Genomic DNA, 19,587 nt, shown 5'->3' with positions numbered 1-19,587 from the left:
TAGTGCCTGGCACTATATAGATGCTTAATAAATAGTTATTAAATTGAACCGAACTAGAGATAGACTCATACATATATGGCATTTTACAGGGTTGTTTTAAAAAAAACTCATTCTCTCATTCAATCTCATTCAATATTATCTCATTCGATCTTCATTAAAATTCTAAGGTAGGCAATTTTACAGAGAGGAAACCTGACCCTCAGAGAAGTTAAGTGACTGACTTGGGGGGGGTTACATAACCAGGAAATGATGAAGCTGAATACAGGGCAGTGTTCTTTCTGCTACACCTTGTCACCTTTAGGTTTGATGTCTTGAATTATGGTAATAATTTATCCTGAACTCACTCTTACCCAGCTCCCCTTATGACCAGTAGCTTATGTCTTTGCCAGATGTCTTGGCTGAGCCTTTGGCCGTGGCTCAGAACAAAGCTAACTGGCCCACACAGGAATTGAACCTATAACCTTGGCCTCATTAGCACTACGCTTCCACCAAGGAAGCCAAAAACGAAGGGCTGGGAAGCATTCAGCAAATATGAGGCTAAACATGTCAGAAACAGCAGTGTTTCTCCCCCGCTCCACGCTGGGCTCTGTAAAAGATAAATGAGGGAACTGAAGCAGAGACCAAGAAACCAGAACCAAGCAGGAGACACAAAGAAAGAAAAAGAGAGAGGAAAAAAAGCCTCTTCTTAGTAAACTGGAAGAGACCAAAGCAGACTTCAGCCGGAACAGGGAGCTCATCTGAACAGAGAAGTTCTCTGTCTGAGCTATCAAAACAGGGAGGTGTGAAAGGGACCACCCCCCCCCAAGAGTTGGTTCCACTTCAGCACCTCACAAACACCTGGGCTTGCAGATTCCAAAGGAATTAGGAATCACTGGCAGGTCTTCCTTCCAACTTGAGAACTATATAAAAAGAAATCAAGATGCCAAAAAGTCTAAACTATAAATTCCCCAACTGGATTGTAAACTCCCTGGGTCCAAATTTATGACCATAGGTTATAGTGGGTACTGGGTAGGCTTTGAACTCACCCTTTCTGTCTCCCAAGGCTATTACAGTATCTACTAAATAATGCTCCCTCTCATGTCTCACACTCTCATGTCTTATACCTAGTGGTTAGACAATCAACCAGCATTTTATTAAGCACCCACCATGGATCAGGCACTACATTAGGTGCTGGAGATGCCAAAAAAAAAAAGTCCCTGCTCTCAAGGAACTTACAACCTAGCACAATGCATGGCACATAGTAAGTACTAAATAAATGTTTCCTCTCTTCCTTCTCTCTTACCTTCCTTTCTTCTTCTCTTCCTTCCTCCTTTTCTACCTTCCTTCCTGTCTTCCTACTTTCCTCTCTTTCTTCCTAACTTCCTTATCTTCCTACTTTTTTTCTTCCTTCCTATCTTTCTACTTTCCTTTCTTCTTTCCTACCTTCCTTCCTTTTTTTCTCTCTCTTTCTTCCCACCCCCAAACACCATCCCCAGTGGAAAGAGCACCAGATTTGGAATCAGAAGATCTGGATTTTAATTGGACTCTACCACTTATCTCCTTTATCTTTGGGTAAATCCCTTAATCTCTCTGGGTCTCAGTTTCTTCATCAATACAATGAATTAGTTACAAAAGTCCCATAACATCTTTTGCCAAGATTCCAACATGGATTTAGATTGACTCCTTATAGAGCCTGCCCAACAGTTTTCTATAACTGGGACAGATAGTATAGTTGGACGATGAGCTGGGCCCAGAACTGAAAAGGAGGAAATGTGAAAGACCACTCCAAAACACTAATATCAAGAAAATGCACACTGAAACAACACCGAGGTTTAACCCTACACCCTGAATATTGGCAAAGATGACAAAAAATTAGAATAGTCAATGTTGGAGGAGGTGTGGGAAGATAGGTACACTAGTACGTTATTGGTACAGCTATGAATCACTATGGCCACATTGGAAAACAATTCAGAATTACGCAAACAATTGACTAAAATGTCAAATAAGTGTAAAAAGTAAAAATAAATGACTAAAATTTCTATATCCCAATTTCTGAGTCAACTGTCAATAAACATTTACTAAGTGACTACGTTAGGCCAGGCACTGTGCTAGAGATACAAAGAAAGGCAAAAGAAAGCCCCTGCTTCAAGGAACTTACATTCTGATGAGGGAAGACCACACACAAAAGAAAGCTGAAATGGGGGGAGGAGGGAAAATGACCAAAGTTCAGAGGAATACAGGGAGGGGGAAATGAATCATCCAAGTTTTAGCTAAGAACATCGCGTTCTGATTTCTTAAAATGCTTTTCTCAAAGAAGCTTCTAAGACTACCCAGTCACTATGTAATCAATTCTCCTATTCAAACAGGCAATAATAGATATGATGCCTTTACCACTGTAAATGAATAAAACGGATGAGCCATCAATCCCTGCCCACGCCCAAGCTTCTCTAGAATGGAACACAGTGGAGAAGTGGAGAAGAACACTGGACCTAAGTTCTGGTTCTAACTATGGTGTTAAATAGCTGTGTGTACTTAGACAAGTCAATTAACTTCTCTGGGCCTCAGTTTCCTCACTTGTAAAATAAATACGTTGGATTAGATGACAGAAAGCAGCATGGTACAGCAGGAAAAGAACTGCATCCAAAGTCAGAGAACCTGGGTCCAAATCCTTCTTTGGGTGTTTATGACCCATGGGACATAACCTCCCTGGTTCTCATTTTTCTCATCTATAAAATGAAGAGTTGGGTCTAGAAGGCCTCTCTATGATCCTGCAATGTCTAACATTTTATGCTTCCAGCTCTGGCATTCGATCATCTATGAACTGTTTAAACAATGCACAAAAGTTAAGTGGCAGCAGGAACACAGAGAGTTATGTAAGTTTTTAAAAAATAGTTAGATATGGAAACCAGAAGTGTTGTTGTTCAGTCATTTCAGTTGTGTCCAATTCTCCATGACCCCATTTGGGGTTTTCTTAGATACTGGAGTGGTTTGCCATTTCCTTCTACTGCTTATTTTACAGATGAGGAAACTGAGGCAAACAGTGATAAGTGACTTGTTCAGGGTCACACAGCTATATTGAGATCTAGACTTCAAAGAGCCTTCTGGTCAAAGTGTACTCTTCATTATTATCACGAACACTCAGTACTATACACTCAAATGGATCTGTGGTTCCATCAATGCAAGTATTCTCTCCCAAAACAGATTGCATTGCTCATAGGCCATCCACTTGGTGACAAATTCTCTGGCCATGTGAACCCAGGATACAAAGAGAGTACAAAATGGCCCTTGGTCCTCTGTAATCCCCCTCTGTTTCTGCAATGACCGTGGCAAGGTAGCAGAAAAGGGGAAAGAAGGTGCTAAGAGTGATTATCATTCTTATTATTGTTATTACAAGTAATTGTAATAATTGAAGTAATTATAGTGGTAAAGCACATTTACATAACACTTTAGGGTTTACCAAATACTTTGCTCATAACCACCATTTTACAGATAAGTAAGTTGAGGCTCAAAGGGTTTAAATAATTTGCCCATAAGGTGACATGAACAGTAAGTGACAAATCCAGAATCATAGGATCATAGATCTGAGCTAAAAGGGACATTACCAAACGTTTAGTCCAAGAAAAATGTAAGTTCCTTGCAAGTATTTGTATCCCTAGCATCTAGTGTGTCTTCCACAGACTAGGTGCTTGATAAATGTTTGTTAAATGGACTAAATTGAATCCTCTCCTCTTACAGATGAGTAAGCTTCAGCTTCAGAGAATTTGAGTCACTTGACCATGGTCATAGAGCAGAAATATAAACCTCAGAATCTAAGTCTAGCCTTGTTTTCATGCAGCGAGGTCATACTGGAAGCAGGACAGACTTACTGGTGGCCCCATTTGAGTGCAAGTGAGACAAGAATCAGCTCCCCAGCATCTCTTCCTGTTGGCCCTGCAGCTGCTTCTACATTACTCAGCCTAAGCCCCGTTCTTAGATTTCCAGAGCAATCGGTAATCACTGAGAGGGAAAAGGAGGAGTTGAAGATGAACCTGAGATTCAATACATGAGAGACTTGTTGAGAAAGCTGTGCCTATTAGAAGGCTGGGGGAGCTGAGGGAGGGAAATGAGGTAGGTAACTTGAAAACATCAACATAGATGGAACATGGCCCAAGGAGAGCCTGGGAACTGGGTGACAAGAGAGTGGTCAGGGCAGAAAGGTGAGCTTGGGTGTCAGGGACATCAAGAGTGAATTCCAGACTGTGACATCCAGAGAGATCTCATGGGGAAAGGACTATAAAGGGGTTCTGGGGGATACCCAGTCTCTGAAAGAGATAATGGGAAAACTTTGAAAGCATCCCTGGAGATATAAGCAGTGATTCCCAGGAAACAAGCTCCCTCCGCTTGGAAAAAGACCAAACAGCTGCAGATGACATCAGGAAATCTATAAAAAGCCCCAAACACAAACAGTTTATTGGCAGCCCCACCAACAAGGACCTATTCTTCTGGCACCTACAGCAAGGTGAGTCAGTTCCAAAAGCTTTGCTTCCAGCTACCTCCCAGATTCCGCTGGCATCCAGAGACCCAAGGTCACACAGAGCATGTGGCAGAGCTGTGATTAAACCCAGTACCTCTGATCCCAGAGTGTGTGTGGGTACCAAAAATGCAAAAAGCTTACCACCTCGTTGGGGAGACAAATGAAATCCACAAAACAGCTCACTTTCACGGAGCACTTTATTGTCAGTAAAGCACTTTCTTCCCAACATCCCTGAGCTGAGCAGGACAGTTATTATTGTCCTCATCATTCTGCTGATGAAGAGGCTAAGGCTCAGAGAGAGTGACTGATGGGCTCAAGGTCACACAGCTAGTAAGTAGCACTGCCAAGACTTGAACCCAGGCCTTCTGATACCAAATCCAATGCTCTTTCCACTATAATACTGAAGAAGCAAATAGAAAATAGGACAGCAGATAATAAGGTGCTACTTGTGCTACCCAGTCAGTGAGCATAAAAGTATAGTCAGTAAGGTAAAAGGCTCAGCCTCTCATACCAGTAGAATAAAACTGCTCAGCTTTTTCTTGCCCCCACAAATCTTCTGTCCCCTTTTGACTCTAGGACCAAATACAAACTCCTGTTTGGCACCGAAGGTCCTCCACAATCTGGCTCCAGAGCACCTTGCCAAGGAGCAGCTAGGTGGCCCAGTGGAGAGAGCACCGGCCCTGGATTCAGGAGGACCTGAGTTCAAATCTGACCTCAGACACATAACACTAGCTGTGTGACCTTGGGCAGGTCACTTAACCCCATTGCCTAGTGCCCCCCACCCAAAAAAAAAACCAGACTACCTTGCCAGCTTACTGCTCATGACTCCCCTTCTAACACTCTACATGCTCCAGAATTGACATTCCTTTCCGCTGAATCTGTGCCTCTTATGGTCCAGCTTCTTGCTGCTCCTTATAAATGGCATTGAATCTCCCACCTCATCGCCTTTGCAGTGGGTGATCCCTATGCCTGGAACGTTCTCCCTCTTCACCTCAGATGCCTCTTCCTCTCATCCCTAGTGCTACCTCTTCCATGGGGTCTTTCTTGCTCCCCCTCTTCCCAGATGCTAGTGCCATTCCCTAAGCCAAGGTTATTTAGTATTTGCTTTTTGAATTCATTTTGATTTTACATAGTGTATACACCTGTTGTCCTCTCTCTCCTCCTTCCCCTCCCCCAATAGAATGTAAATTCCTTCATGGTAGAGACTTCTTCATTTTTTCTCCGCTTCTGTTTTACACATCAAAGTATCTGGCATGTAGTAGACACTTACTAACCCCTTGTTGAATCAAGGAATGAACGAAGGAGTCCTGTGAGGGGGAATGTGGGAAAACACACTGCTTATACACAGCAGCAGTAAGCTGAGGACATTGCTTGTGCTCTGAGACTAGAGTCACCAGAAGTGGCAAAACCTAGGTCAGGAATCATTCATTGAACCAAAATATACAACCCAAACGAAATGAGGTTTAGAGCTCAGCCCACCATCAGACCCTTTTTCTGTCATGTCTGGGGCTCAGTGGTTTGACCCAGCTGGGCTTGAAGGCTCTTAGGATGGGGACCAACATGGGGAGTTTTCAGTCATAAACTGATATGTGAGCCAGAGTGGCTGCTTAGCTAGCACATTATCAAAGCCTTAGCTGAAATGACCCCTCAGAGGAGTTGGCACGGTTGTGGGTCAATTTCAAGAGGCCCAGATGTAAGCAGGATGGTATGGCAGACAGAAAAAGATGGCCAGGAAGGAAATAAAGCTTTCAAAAACAAAAACAAAATAAAAAACCTCACATGTTGGCAAAAGGGACAACTCGACAGATCTGGCAGACTTCTATAGCCTGGGTCCCAGACACTCATAGAAGCCTGAAAGCATAGAAAGAATCCCTAATTGTGGGGTGGCAAAGGCTGAAAGAGGGAAATAAACTCAGAAAGCCTCATTCATATCCCTGGAACAAGTCTATAGACGAGCGGAAGCCACAGTATAGGTCCTTTGGGTAGAAAGCCAACAGGGTGCAGATGGGTTAGCAAGGACTCCAAAGCCCCACTGTGGTAATTTAGCAGAGCTGGCACCAAATCTCACACTTCTTCAACCTTCGTCCAGTCTCTCCGACCCTCTCTTCTGACTGCTGAGTCCCTGACCCTGAACAGTATATCATAAGGAGCCCAGGACATGCTTATTTCTCTTTCAACTACAATCCTCAGTCTTCAGATTCCTCTACCTCCTCACCAGGAACCTTACCCCTACAGGCAGGCATTCTTCCCCTCTGTTATTACCCCACCCTCTTCAGCTCCCCTTTATATGGCATAATGGATAAAGCACTGAGCCCAGAGTTAGAAGATCTGAATTCAAATCTGCCCTGAGACACTTATTAGCTGTACAATGCCAAGTCATTTAACCTCTATTCTGCCTCAGTTTCCTCAGCTGCAAAATGGGAATCACAATAGCACCTACTTCTCAGGACTGTTGTGAAAATCAAATGACATAATATTTGTAAAGGGCTTAGCACAATGCCTGGCATTAATAATTGCTGTCTTTCCCCACCTTTCTCCTCCCTCCATTAGACTGTAAGCTCTTTGAGGGCAGGGACTGACTGACTTGCTTATATTTGTATCCCCAGTGCTTAGCACAAAGCCTGGCACAGAGTAAGAGCTTAATAAATGCTCCATCTATCCATCTATGACCTATCTTTCTACTATATGTTGAACTTCAATGAACTATTGGGCTTACAGACACTCTCACAAATGACAGGCATTTGGGCATCTGTGACTTTGGAGAGCAGTTTCTCAAAAAATGATGGACATGAACTCCTTGTGAACCCAGCAGGAAGCATCCACCCCAGGCAGGGCTGATAAGTAATTGAAACCATTTCCCCTAAAAGAGTCCCGATTATGGGAATAAGGAATCTAGATCCATTACCCGGATAGAGATAGCAATTGAGCTGGGTTTCCTCCTCTAAACTCCAAACATACCCCAAAGCTGGAAAAGTATAATCCTGGCTGCCACAGCTCTTGGTGGGAAGAAAACCTCCAGTGCATCAACGGCTCAACTTCCTCCTCCACACAGCATCTGGTGCTAGGGAGGAAGAGCATGGGGGCAATGGAATTGGGCAAGGTCTGTAATTTTTTTGGTTGCTGCTAAGAAAATCTCCTTGGTGCATACATGTGTTTGTGTGCTAGCTAGGCCTGTGTGTGTCCACGTGTGTACTAAGTACTTCCTTGCTACACAACTAATCCAATTAGGATCCTTAAGAAAATTTGAAATGTTCGATTCAAGGGTCCCATTCATTAAACAGCTTTGACCATTCCTGCACAGAAGTTGCATTCTTCTCCCCCAAAATCAAGCACAGAGAAGGACTTTTTCTCCCTAGAGAATGATCTCCCCCCTGGATCCCCCTCTGCTCCACCATTTGCCTACCCCCCCAGCCCATCCACAATGCCTTATGTTTGCTCATGCAGTGGAATGAGCACTGCCTTTGGAGGTAGGCTTAGATTTGAACCCCAGCTCTAATATTGTAATACCTGGGGAATCTGGGGCAAGCTACTCCACCTCTATGGGCCTCAGTTTCCCCATCCTGTAAGATGGGAGATTGCACTTGGAGGACTCAGAGGTGCTATTCAACTCCAAATCTAGGAAGCCTTGAGACAAGGGAGGGGCACTACTTCTGGAGAAGGAAAAAAAATCTTCTCAGCATCTTAACTCATCTAAACAAGATGTCCAGACCCATCCAGGAGTGAGGAACCTGAATTAGATTATGCTACCCAGGGCTATGGTTTTCACCCATGGCCCTCCCTGGATGAATATGGCATCCCAAACCCCAAGGGTTCACCTGACTCTTCTGGGAACAGTCCAGGCCACGGCACCCCATTCTGAATTGCATCACAGATGTGCTCTGAAGCTGGGGCCCAGCTTCTCTGCTCCTCTCTCCACAAAGCATTCACCAGTACCACATGTGGCTGAGGAATACACCTTTCCTTCCTCACCTCTTCCTCTCTGGATCCTGGCCTTACTTCAAACCTCAGCCAGAGCCCACCTCCTCTATGAAGCCTTGCTACATCACCCAGAAGTATTAACTTCTCTATGTGTTGCACTCCTTAGCTCCAACCCAGTAAAATTCTTTGGGCCCCTCCACCTCTTCATGGCATGACTTTGAGATGGCTTCCCCAGCCCAGGCCTGGAATGCAGTACCTCCTTGCCTCCACTTCCCCAAATTGCTTATTTCCTTCAAAACTCATTACATTATGAGTTTTTACCCATCTTTGCATCTGCCCGTTGGGCAGTTTGGTGAAGTCTATGGTCCCCCTTCTTGGAATAATGCTTTTAAATGCATAAAATGAAATTAAATACATAGGATTACAAAGTAAGTGAACTATTTTGAAATAAAGTTATCAAAATATTTTTAAAAAATAACCAGTTTACAGACCCCAAGTTTAGAACTGTAAATTACAATTCTAATTACTATATGACATGAAGTCTTTTTCCCAGTTCACCCAGTTGTTAATGCATCAAACTTTCACTTAGTTTGTGTGAATACATATATATTCAGATACACATGTGTCTATATATGTGATGTACATATCATCTCCCCACTAGTTCCTTGAAGGCAGGGATCCTTTCAATTTTGTCCCTATATCCCCAGGGCTTAGGAAAATGCCTTGAACATGAGAGATGCTTAATAAATGTTACAAGGACTGGGGAATGGCGATAAGAACTGGATCTGTGATTTCCACTAGTCTAGGGAACTCCCAGGTAAAGAAAATCCATCTGCCAATGCAGGTTGGCATCTTTTGTGCAACTCATAGCCAGGTCCTCCTGGCTTCAAGATCAGTTCTCTATTATGCCACCATGAACTGAATAGTAGGATTTTAGTATCACAGAACTGGAGAGGTACTTAGAGGTCATCTAGTTTAATTTCCATATTTTAAAGATGAGAAACTGAGACCCAGACCACGGTCATGCAGAGAGGGAGAGAGCCAGGATTTGAAAATAGATCCCCGGGCCAAATCTAGTAGGAGGTTTTTCCCTACTATTCCTCATTTTGGTTTTTTATCTCTGTCTCCTACCACAATGTCTTACACATAATAAATGTTTGTTAAATGAATTAGTGGCCATTACTCAGTTGTTGAAGTGAAATCCCCAAGCTACAATGGTCACAGAGAGAGGCAGAATATGGAGAAGAGATAGGAACTTGCTAGATATATGACATAGGACCATAGATCTAAGGTAGAAAGAACCTCAGAGGCATCTGGTACAACCTACTTGTTTTACAATGAGGAAATTGATGCCCAGTAGACTTGTGACTTGACCAAGATCACACACACAGTAAGGTATCAGTGTCAGGATTTGAATCCAGGTCCTCTGACCCCAGAGCTAGTGCTCTTTCTACTGTACCATAATGCCTTGCATATTACAAGAAGAAAATGTAGCAGCTTAAGGTTTTGAACAGCTACAAGTTTACAAATTGTCTCATCTGATTCTCACAACAACCCTCCCTGGGAAGTAGGTATTGCAAATATTCCTATGCTCATTTTACAGATGAGGAAGCTGAGGTTTATAGGAGTGAAGTGACATGCTCAAAACTTTAAAACTAGGAAGTGTCCAAGTTGGGATTTGAACCCAGACTTCTTGCTTTCAAGTCCATCCTTCTAACCACAGTGCCTGCCAAGGTCAAAGTAGCTACTCCATGGACCTGTGATGTCATTGTTCCTAGATCAGAAAACACACAAGCAAGGCAAAGCAACCTTGGAAAGAACTTAGAACCTCAGGGCAGCCCCAAGGTATAAGACAGTAGAAGAATAAAAAGATAAAATATACTGGCAAATTAACTTAGGTTCATCTAATATATAACAGAGGCAGTGAAATGCCCCATAGATTTGGGGTTCAAATGCCTACTCTGAAAGAGAAAACTCCTGAGATATTCCCATTGCATAGAGTTCCTATTTCTTCTCCACATTCTGCCTTAGGAACTGATTCCTGAGCCCTGTGAATTTTCATTTGTCACTTTGTATCATACGCCTCTGTATTCTACATTTTATTAAAAGTTATTTGTACATATTCTCATCTCCCCCTACTAGATTATAAATTCCTGGAAGGCCAGGTCTATCCATTATTTATCTTGGCATTCCAGTGAGCGAATGGTGAAATCAATACTGTACGTGAACATATGATACTTAAGTCACAAATAAACAATAATCTGGAAACCTTCCAGAAGCAGGTTTTTGGACCAAACACTAAGACCTTAGGAATAGTAAGTCATTATCTTTTAAAGAAAACCATCAATCAATAAGAAATAGCATTGATTATCACGGTCCTTTAAAATATATATAAATGGAGAGAATTCCGTAAAAATGTCATCTAGATATATAATCATAAGATATCATCATAAAGCAACAACTGTCACTCAATTCTAAATAAGATATAATCATGCCCTGACTTCTTTTCACCATTGATACACATTTCATTAATCAAACTGCTTCCAGTGATGCATTCCACATAAATGTCACTGTTCCATTTGGGGCCACTAGTTTGGGTATCAGTTAACATTATCTCATCTCCAATTTCAACTGTGACAGTACGGGCTCACTGCCAGGATTCCACCCTCCCAAAGCCCCGACAATAAATGTATCACAATATATATTAAAGCCTTCTTGATCTGATGTAGGAATGCTAGTTTTTATTTTTCTTTCTTTTTCTTTTTTTTTGGTCAGCTCTGACTGCGTTATGTCAAAAGTGATGTGCCAATTTTCAAAAGTAACCTTTAATTGTGGTTGTCATAATCTTTCACCTTAAAGTCCCCAAGTCTAGCCAAAGTGCCTCTTCTAAGCCAGAAGTTAAGTGATGGACACAAATTTCACTAAGGCACTGCGACGGCCTTAACTAACCAGGCCAGTAATGCATCATGTCTAGAGGTCAGGGCATTGCTCATATAATGATCATACTAACACAGTACGTGAGGAAGTGTCTCAGTCAGGATCCTGAACTGATTGTGTTTATCACCAGAGTATCATGTACCATTTAAAGGAAGTCTAATCTTGTGCAATGCAAGGATTGACATCCAGCAAAATGAATAGAAATATTCTCCCTCATTTAAAAAAAAAAGTTAGAAGCTAAGTCAGGCAATGCTGATTGACTGTGCTTTTCCTTGATTGGGTGCATTAATCCTACTCAGCAAGATATCATTTTCCCCCCAAAGTGGTAATAAGTATCCATTTAGCCACAGTGATATGCTTTTGTTATGCGAGTTCTACTTGGTTTTAGGGAAAAAACTAAAAATAGCACCTTACATGTAATGGACACTTAATAAACGTTCACTAAATTTGAACTAATTCATCATGCTCTCCCCACCCCCCACACACAATGTCTAATACAAGGTTTCACGCATAGTAGATGCTCAGTAATTGACACCTGAATGAATGGATGTTACAGGTATGAACATCTGAGACCTTCTTCTTGCCTTTGTTCCTAAGATTCACCTTCATACTTGGCTTGGGATCCAGAAGAGTTCTCTCTTATGCAAATGTATGATTATTGGTGCAAAATCATTCGTTTGCTGTAAAATTTACCCAAATTTTACCCAAGTTCTCCAATATCCTCCCAACACTATTCCTCTCTGTATCTTTCATTCCTTCTTCCCTTCCTTCCTCTCTCCCTCTCTCTCTTTTCTATAGGGATTCTTTGTGCCTGTAACTTAAGTTCATTTCTGGCAGCTGCTTACATTCCTGAGAAACAATCGAAGCTACTTACCCCAGCTGGATATAATCCATTTGGACACATTCTCTCTACCCCCATCCCAAAGGAGGAGAAAAAGAGGTAAGTGGAAGATAAGGCAGACAGTGAAACCTCAGTGGTGGCTTCTAACCCATTTTTTTTACTGACAGAGGCAACGCATAGAGAGTGCCATGTCATTTTGGTTATCCCCGAGAGGACACAAGAACAGCTTTGCAATGTTCGTTATGCTTGTTTCTGCCAATGGCAAAAATGACCCATCATTGAACTTCAAGAGGTCAAAAAGTCAGGATTTGAACCTGTTTGGGGGCTATGCCCAAGTAGAGCTGAAAGGATAAGGAGCAAGAATGATCTGCCATCCTTGGGAAATCATACATAAATAAATGCCCCTTCCCTAAGAGAGTTTATCTACTCAACTCTGGAACCCCATACAAGGGTTGGAGCCATTCTGACGGGGAATGCATGAGTACAAACTCAACTATACAGCTGTATTCAGCCAACTCCTTATCATGCTTCACATTCCATTCAGACCACGTACCACACCTCCTGTACCACCTCTCCTGGCTCCCAACCTCCTCCAACTTTCTATCTCTTGATCTGGGAGCAGAAATCAAATCATTTCTACCTTTGCTTCAGGAAAGGATACAATGATTGACTACTCAATGTCTCCATTCACCTTGCATGTATCTCTCCAGACAAAAACTCCTTTCCCTGGCCACTGTTCCTCCATAGGTGTTATCTCTCTTGTGGTTGAATCCCTAGTGTCTCTCATTGTGCCTGGAACATAATATATGGTTTAATAAATGCTTTTATTGTTCACTCAAAGCCATTTTGATCCTCTCAGGCAAACCCAGTAAGGAGTAGGCATCCTGGATCTACCATGCTATGGACCTACAAACAACCTCAGAGCAGCCCCAAGGTATAAGAAAGTAAGAGAAGAGTGAAAAGTTAAAATACACTGACAGATTACCTTAGGTTGATCTAACATACAACACAGGCAATGAGATGCCCCTACTCTGAAAGGGAAGCCTCCCGAGACATTCCCATTGCATTACTATGAATTTTCTACCTCCTCCAATTTCTCTCTTTTTATTAAGGGTCTCATCATAATCCCACCCATATGAGCTTATAAACTCAGAATCCTAACAGGTTCCTCACCCTTCCAGTGCCATCCTCTCCACTTACACGTTTCTGCTGTTTCCCCATTCAAATGTTAGCTCCTTGTGAGTAGAGATTGTTTCATTCTTGCTACTTTTATCCCTAGTACCTAGTATTGTAGGCATTTAATAAATGTGTGTTGATTGATTGATAGATTTCCTCACACATGTTTATCTTCTTAATGTAAAATGCTACTCCATCCCATCCTCATCCCTCCTTTTTAACCCATCCTGATCTTTTTCACTATGGCCTACCCTTCTGGAGCCATATTCTAGCCCCAGGTCCTATTCTACCAAACTGTGGAGTCCAATTTCATCCTTGTGTTAGGATCTCAAGTCCTAGTGATGGAATGTTCACTGCCCTACCTAGAGCAGCCCATGTTTATTTGGGCGCAGCTCTAACCCTGAGCAAGTTCTTTCTATTGAACAGAAATATGCTTTCCTTTTAACTTCTACTATTGGGCCTACTTGTGCCCTTTGGGACCAAATGCACCAAATCTTACATTTTTAATCGTTGGAGAGCCCATGATTGAAGAAAGCTTAGCACTTCCCCTCCCTAAGGAATAAGGGAGCCCAATCTGCTGGTCTGCCCCTCTTCTTCAGAGAAAACGAGGCTGAGCTTTCCAATACTGAAGTACATAAGCATTTGTGTACCCTGCCTCATGTTCTTTTAAATATCTGAATGCAGTCATCATGGTAAGGATGCAGAATGGGATACAAGGTCTTAAAGCAGAGAGAAAGGTGGAATGATCAATGACTATGATCACATAAAGGATTTCAGAGTCCATTAACAAAGACATGGAACACATTTAGACAATGGCAGTGTTGATGATATGACCATCTCTGTGTTTAGCTAAAATGAAATGGAAAAGTAGGTCACAAAAATTGATGAGAAGAAGAAAGTTGGAACTTGAAGGAGTATTAATAGGCACATTATGATGTGTTAGAAGGGATCCTAGGTTGGATTAGAATGCCTCTGAGGGTTCTTCCAACTATTCAATGAACTTCAATGGCTCCCTATGTCTCCAGGATCATCAATAAAAACCTTTTGTTTTTGAAGACCCTTCCTCTCACCTTTTGAGTCGTCTTAGACTGTAACTCTGTTTAAGTATTCTACAATCCCCTGACCTTCTGGATTTTCCTCTCCATCTCTTCATTCCGCACTTTTGTCACTGGTCTGTCCCTCATGCCTAGACTACTCTCCTTTCTCAACTCCTAACTTCCTCCAACACTCATCTTCTGCAAGAAGCTTTTTCTAGCCCCCCAGTGTCTGCTCTCTGAGATTTACTTCTCATTTACGTTACATATCTTGTATGTACATCATTGTTTGCATACTACCTTCCCCATGTATGGTTTTGCCTTTCTCTATTTCCCAGCACACTGCCTGGCACAGAGTAATCATCTGATTGCTGATTGAATGCTTGCTGACTGACTGACTAACAGTAATTCTATCTCTTCCTACCCCTATCCCCCACCCTTGCGGAAACCTTCTTCTCTGCAGGCTAAACAATCTCAGTTCCTTCAACTAATTCTTGTATGATATGGCTTAAGAGTTCCCTCACCACCATGGATGGTCTCTCCTGGATCTGCTCCAGATTTACCAATCAATTTTCCTCCTAAAATGATAGTTCAAGACCCGAGGTCCAAATGGTCAATAGTCCATCCAAAACTTGGTATCCTTCTTCTTCCTGCGGGCTGTCCCAAACATTTCCACTGCTTCTGTCCACTCTTCTATTTCATTTTATACTCAACTACAAGGTAGAGTTAAATCTTTTATTAGCACCTCTGTATCACTTAATCTGAATTCTAAATGCCCTCAAGTGGCAGCTCTTAAGTTCTTCTGGCATAAATCACCTCTCCTACCATCTGTGTTCAATCCACGGAAGCTTATTCTCAGATCTATTCTGCCATCTGGCTCCAAGCCTTGGCATCTGCTCTCAGCTCTCTCCTCCTTCCTACTGGTTCTGAACTGCATTGTAAAAGGGAACCTTATAATTTTCAGAGGAAACTTCCTGGGGCTGAGAGTTGAGGGTCAGGACTTAAGAGACCATCCTTATCCACTTTCCTAAAATATACTCAAATTACAATGGGGTTTATCAGGTAGCTTGCAAGGTTGAGATCCTGAAGGACCATAGTATTTATAGAAAGCAGGATGTGTCTCATTGCAGAGATTTCTATTTATTGATAGGGAACCAGAGCCCTGGAGGTTTAGCCATAGAAACAGCAGAGCCAGGAAAAAGAATGGATCAAAACCAAAACGTGTTCAAATATACAAACAGAGAAACACTGAAAAGAACATTGGGATGAGAAACTTAAAAACTGCTTAAAACTTGCCGTTTAAGTAAAGCAGCTGGCACACAAGGCTTTAGCTACCCAAGGTTTCAAAGGGTAGAATATGCCAAGGACTATAAGGACAAGAATCACTAAACGTTCAAGTTGCAAGGGAACTCAGAGGTCAACAACTCTAACGGGGGTCCACTTTTGAAAGGAATCTGTACTATCTAGGGTCTGGGGATTGAGCACTATATTTTCTAAGGACCTCAGTGGTGGGTGGCCAGCATGTTGCAATGGGGGCAATCTGTCTATCCAGAGCAGTTCATATTGGGCCAGACTGATCCAGGGTACCCCCTGATCATCGCCCTGCAGGCCTTAAGCCCTGGTTTGGAGTCAGAGCAGCACAGGTATAGGTATCAGGTGCCCTTGACTTGCCTCCAGTACACAGTTTCAGGCTCAAGGCCTCCTGGGCTTACCACTGGCTCACCCACCTAGATGGCTTCCACGACACCCAGGGCAGGCTATTCTGTGAAGACTCTTTCTCTAGTGCCTTGCAGGCTTCTGACTGTGTCTTTACATGGACCTGGATTGACAAAATGCACTTTCTATAGTTTTCCTTAGATTTGCTTTTGTCATTTCTCAGTATAGAGACCCTATCTTTTTATCATCCTTGCTGGAGTATTTGTGAAAGAAGAGCTTGGCTCTTCTGATTCTACTTAATGACTCCTTGAGGAGGAGCATTCACTTGTCATTACCCTATAACCAAATCTGACCCTAGGCAGAAAACATATAAAGAGTTCAACCAACCTAAGAAGCTCTCTGGTTTAGAATAGAAGCTTCTTCAGAAAAGGGACTGTTTCACTTTTTTTTTTTGTATTGCCAATACCTAACACAGTGCTGGGCACTTTTTTTTTTTAACCAAACCTGTGATTTTATTTGTACAGTGAACACCAGGTAAGGAAATTCCTTCTATCAAGGCAGATAAGCTCCTGCCCTGAAATTTATAATCTTCCAGGGCTGCTTCAGTCACTAAGAGGCCTAGTGGTACTTAATAATGACTAAATGATTGGTTTATTGAATGATTAGCTTTAAGTGAGTCTTGCTGCTACTGGTCACATTTTGACCTTGATTCCCCAACACCTCACCTGCTGAGCTTCCTGACCTTCTGGTTTCATTTCTTGAAAGACAGGTTTTCTATCTTTGTGACCCAGCGCCTTTGAAATTGCATTTCCCCATTGTGCTCTCAAGGGCTAGTTCCTGCTGACATGGCACAGTTGTTGCAAAATATAGGTTTTAAGAGCTGACGCATTAATCATCGCAATGGTAAAATCAATGCCTCATTAACAGCTCCACAATGAATCGTGGTAGGTTTGAAAGAGCTTATCATATTAATAGAACAAGCAAGTGGCAAGTTAAAAATCTGGATTAATTCTATTGAAGAAAGTGGAAACATGGGGGCTATACAACGTGCAGTTTATGTCTGCGAGTCTGCGTAAAAGTTATCTGTGGAAGTCCCCAAGTGACTAAGTTGCCAAGGAAGAGAAAGAATCTGAATTTTTCACAAAATATCATACCAGGGTAGGAACTGGACCCAGCAAAGATCCTAGCTCATCCCGAGAATGCAAACAGATGAATATCTAAAATGATAAAAAAAAAAGACCACCAAAGGAAGGGAAAACCAAACTTTCCAATAAAAAGAACTGCTTCTCCAAGACTTAGCAAATATCAATGAGAAAAACCATAGGCTTAGCTCAGAAAAACCCTTCAGAAAAATCTTTTGGGACTTTTTGTGGAAAAGAATCCAACAAAATTGGTTCTTTCAAAGATTGTACTACAATCACAGTGAACATTATTGACCTCTCTGAAGATTTGTTCATGAGGTTACAATGTTTTGTTCCCTCACCTGCCCACAGAAACCTTCTCTTCTGGATTCATAAGCACTGTGCCCAATATATGAATGAGGAAATGAAAGAATAGACACATATGTGTGTATGACTGCCTGTATCTGTACGTGGTTATCTGTGGGTATAGCAATGTATGCTCTAAGATAATTAAAGCTTCTTAATTAACAGAGTCTTGCTGTTGACTTGGAATTTCAGGTTCATTGGTGATCTGCCCTAATCCTGTCCCCTCGTCCAGGCTTGTGTATTTAATGGTGTTATCTAATTCACAGAATCACACACTCAGATAATTGTACAGTTATCACTCTACTCATGTAGTAAAAGCAATATACTGGCATTACTTGACAAGTGTTATTGCCTGATGACTATACTCTGAAATGCCTTTCACAAAGATATATAAATAATCATAGCAACTAGCAAATGAGGCTTTGCTCATATATACAAGTGTGTCTTCTCCAGGATAGAAGGGACTTCCATGTTGTAGCCTCTAAGCAAACTCCTTCCCTGCACTTTGACTTATGGTCTTCCATAAAAGCTAGGACATAAGCTACCCCACTCTAGCATAATTGTGCCTTATCATGGACTTATGCTCTGTACCTGATCCCAAAATGTAATTTGGCCCAACTACAGTTTCAGCCAATTTACACGTTCCAAGCTAATCAAACTACTACCTCCTTGACCACCATCTCCTTCAGACATTGATAAAGTCATCTCAGGACTCTGAACCCAAGAGCCTTGGGAACGACAATGCTACCAGCCCAGCGCCAAGAGTCATCATCCTGGAAAGCAACCTTTATAGAGATGAGGTCTCATATGGCAGATGCTTAATAAATGATTGTTCAATTGTTGAGAGATCACATTTCTGCACTTGGATGGGCAGCAAACCCAACTAAAACCAACAAATTCCCAGGCTCATCTCTAGCCACTGAGGCTTCTGTTCCCTCTAACTTGGTCTGGTAAAACTGAGACTATCGTAGCAAGATGCTTTTGGGTCTTACCTGTGTTGTGTCTGGTTCTCTCTATCAAAGGTTTAGATGAATTGACGGTTTTATCAACATGAAATAGCTTCAGGTCTTCTTCATCTAGCGCAATATCTCCCCAAAAGACAGCTAGGAGGAAAAATTATAAACCAATTAGCTTTACCCCCTCCTCTGACAAAACACCAAAACAAACCAGGAAAGAAAGTCTAATCCTCCTAATAACAGGGTCATTAAAGGCACTCTCCCATCATGGATGGGAAGCTGGAAGTCAGAAAGACCTAGACTCACCTGGCCCTTTCCTACCTTTCCAGTCCTCTTACTTCATTCCCATCCACATACTCAACCATCCAGCTGCGGCTAACCTGGACTACTTGCCCATACACGATCCTCCACCTCCCACCTTCGTGCCTTTTTGCTTGGAATGATCTACCTCCTCCCTTTTGCCTCTCCATTTCTCAGCATTCCTTCAAGATCTAATTCAAATCTCACCTTCTAAAGGAGACCTTTTCCAGTTCTCTAACCTCCTCCAATCCTTTATGACTTTTCACTTAAGACTATGTTCCATTGACTCTGTATATGTGTGTGTGTGTATGTGTGTGTGTGTATATGTGTACACACACACACACACACACACACACACACACACACACACACAAATATGTTCCTATACTGTCTTCCTCATTAGAATGTGAACTCCTGGGGGAAGGTGGGCAGGGATTGGTTTTTGCCTTTTTTTTTTATCCCTAGTGCTTAGCACAGTACCTAACACAGCCTTGGTGCTTAATAAATGTTTATTGACTGATGTACAGCTGTAACCCCTAGGCCATTAAAGAGCACACTCTAGACATGCAGATAGAGAACTTTATTTCAATTTCAATATGATTGGTTTTCTTTGTAATCCTACACATATCGTTTTAAGCATTCAAAAACATTATTTTGAAAAGACATCCCAACATGCTTAACCAGACCACCAAAGAGGACCATGACAAAAAAAAAAAGGTTCAGAACCCCTCTCCTAGAGTCAATAGGGCACCACTGATATTTTTGTTTTTGTTTTTAAAAAGGGGATCAG

The 19,587-nt window shown here is 42.1% G+C and overlaps 1 protein-coding gene across 1 annotated transcript in view; it reads right to left on the bottom strand.

Annotated features, from left to right (window-relative positions):
* Nucleotides 1–19,587, bottom strand: part of TLL2 (tolloid like 2) — a 163,757-nt gene that overhangs the window by 107,332 nt on the left and 36,838 nt on the right. The window contains 1 exon segment of the mRNA XM_020997114.2: nt 18,534–18,644. Coding sequence (XP_020852773.1) covers nt 18,534–18,644 — 111 coding nt within the window.

This window comes from Phascolarctos cinereus, unplaced genomic scaffold (genome assembly GCF_003287225.1).
Source record: "Phascolarctos cinereus isolate Bilbo 61053 unplaced genomic scaffold, phaCin_HiC Scaffold_3;HRSCAF=262, whole genome shotgun sequence".
In the NCBI taxonomy this organism is placed as follows: domain Eukaryota; kingdom Metazoa; phylum Chordata; class Mammalia; order Diprotodontia; family Phascolarctidae; genus Phascolarctos; species Phascolarctos cinereus.
The sequence above is the reverse complement of the archived record's forward strand: the minus strand, read 5'-3'. Positions and strand labels throughout refer to the sequence as shown.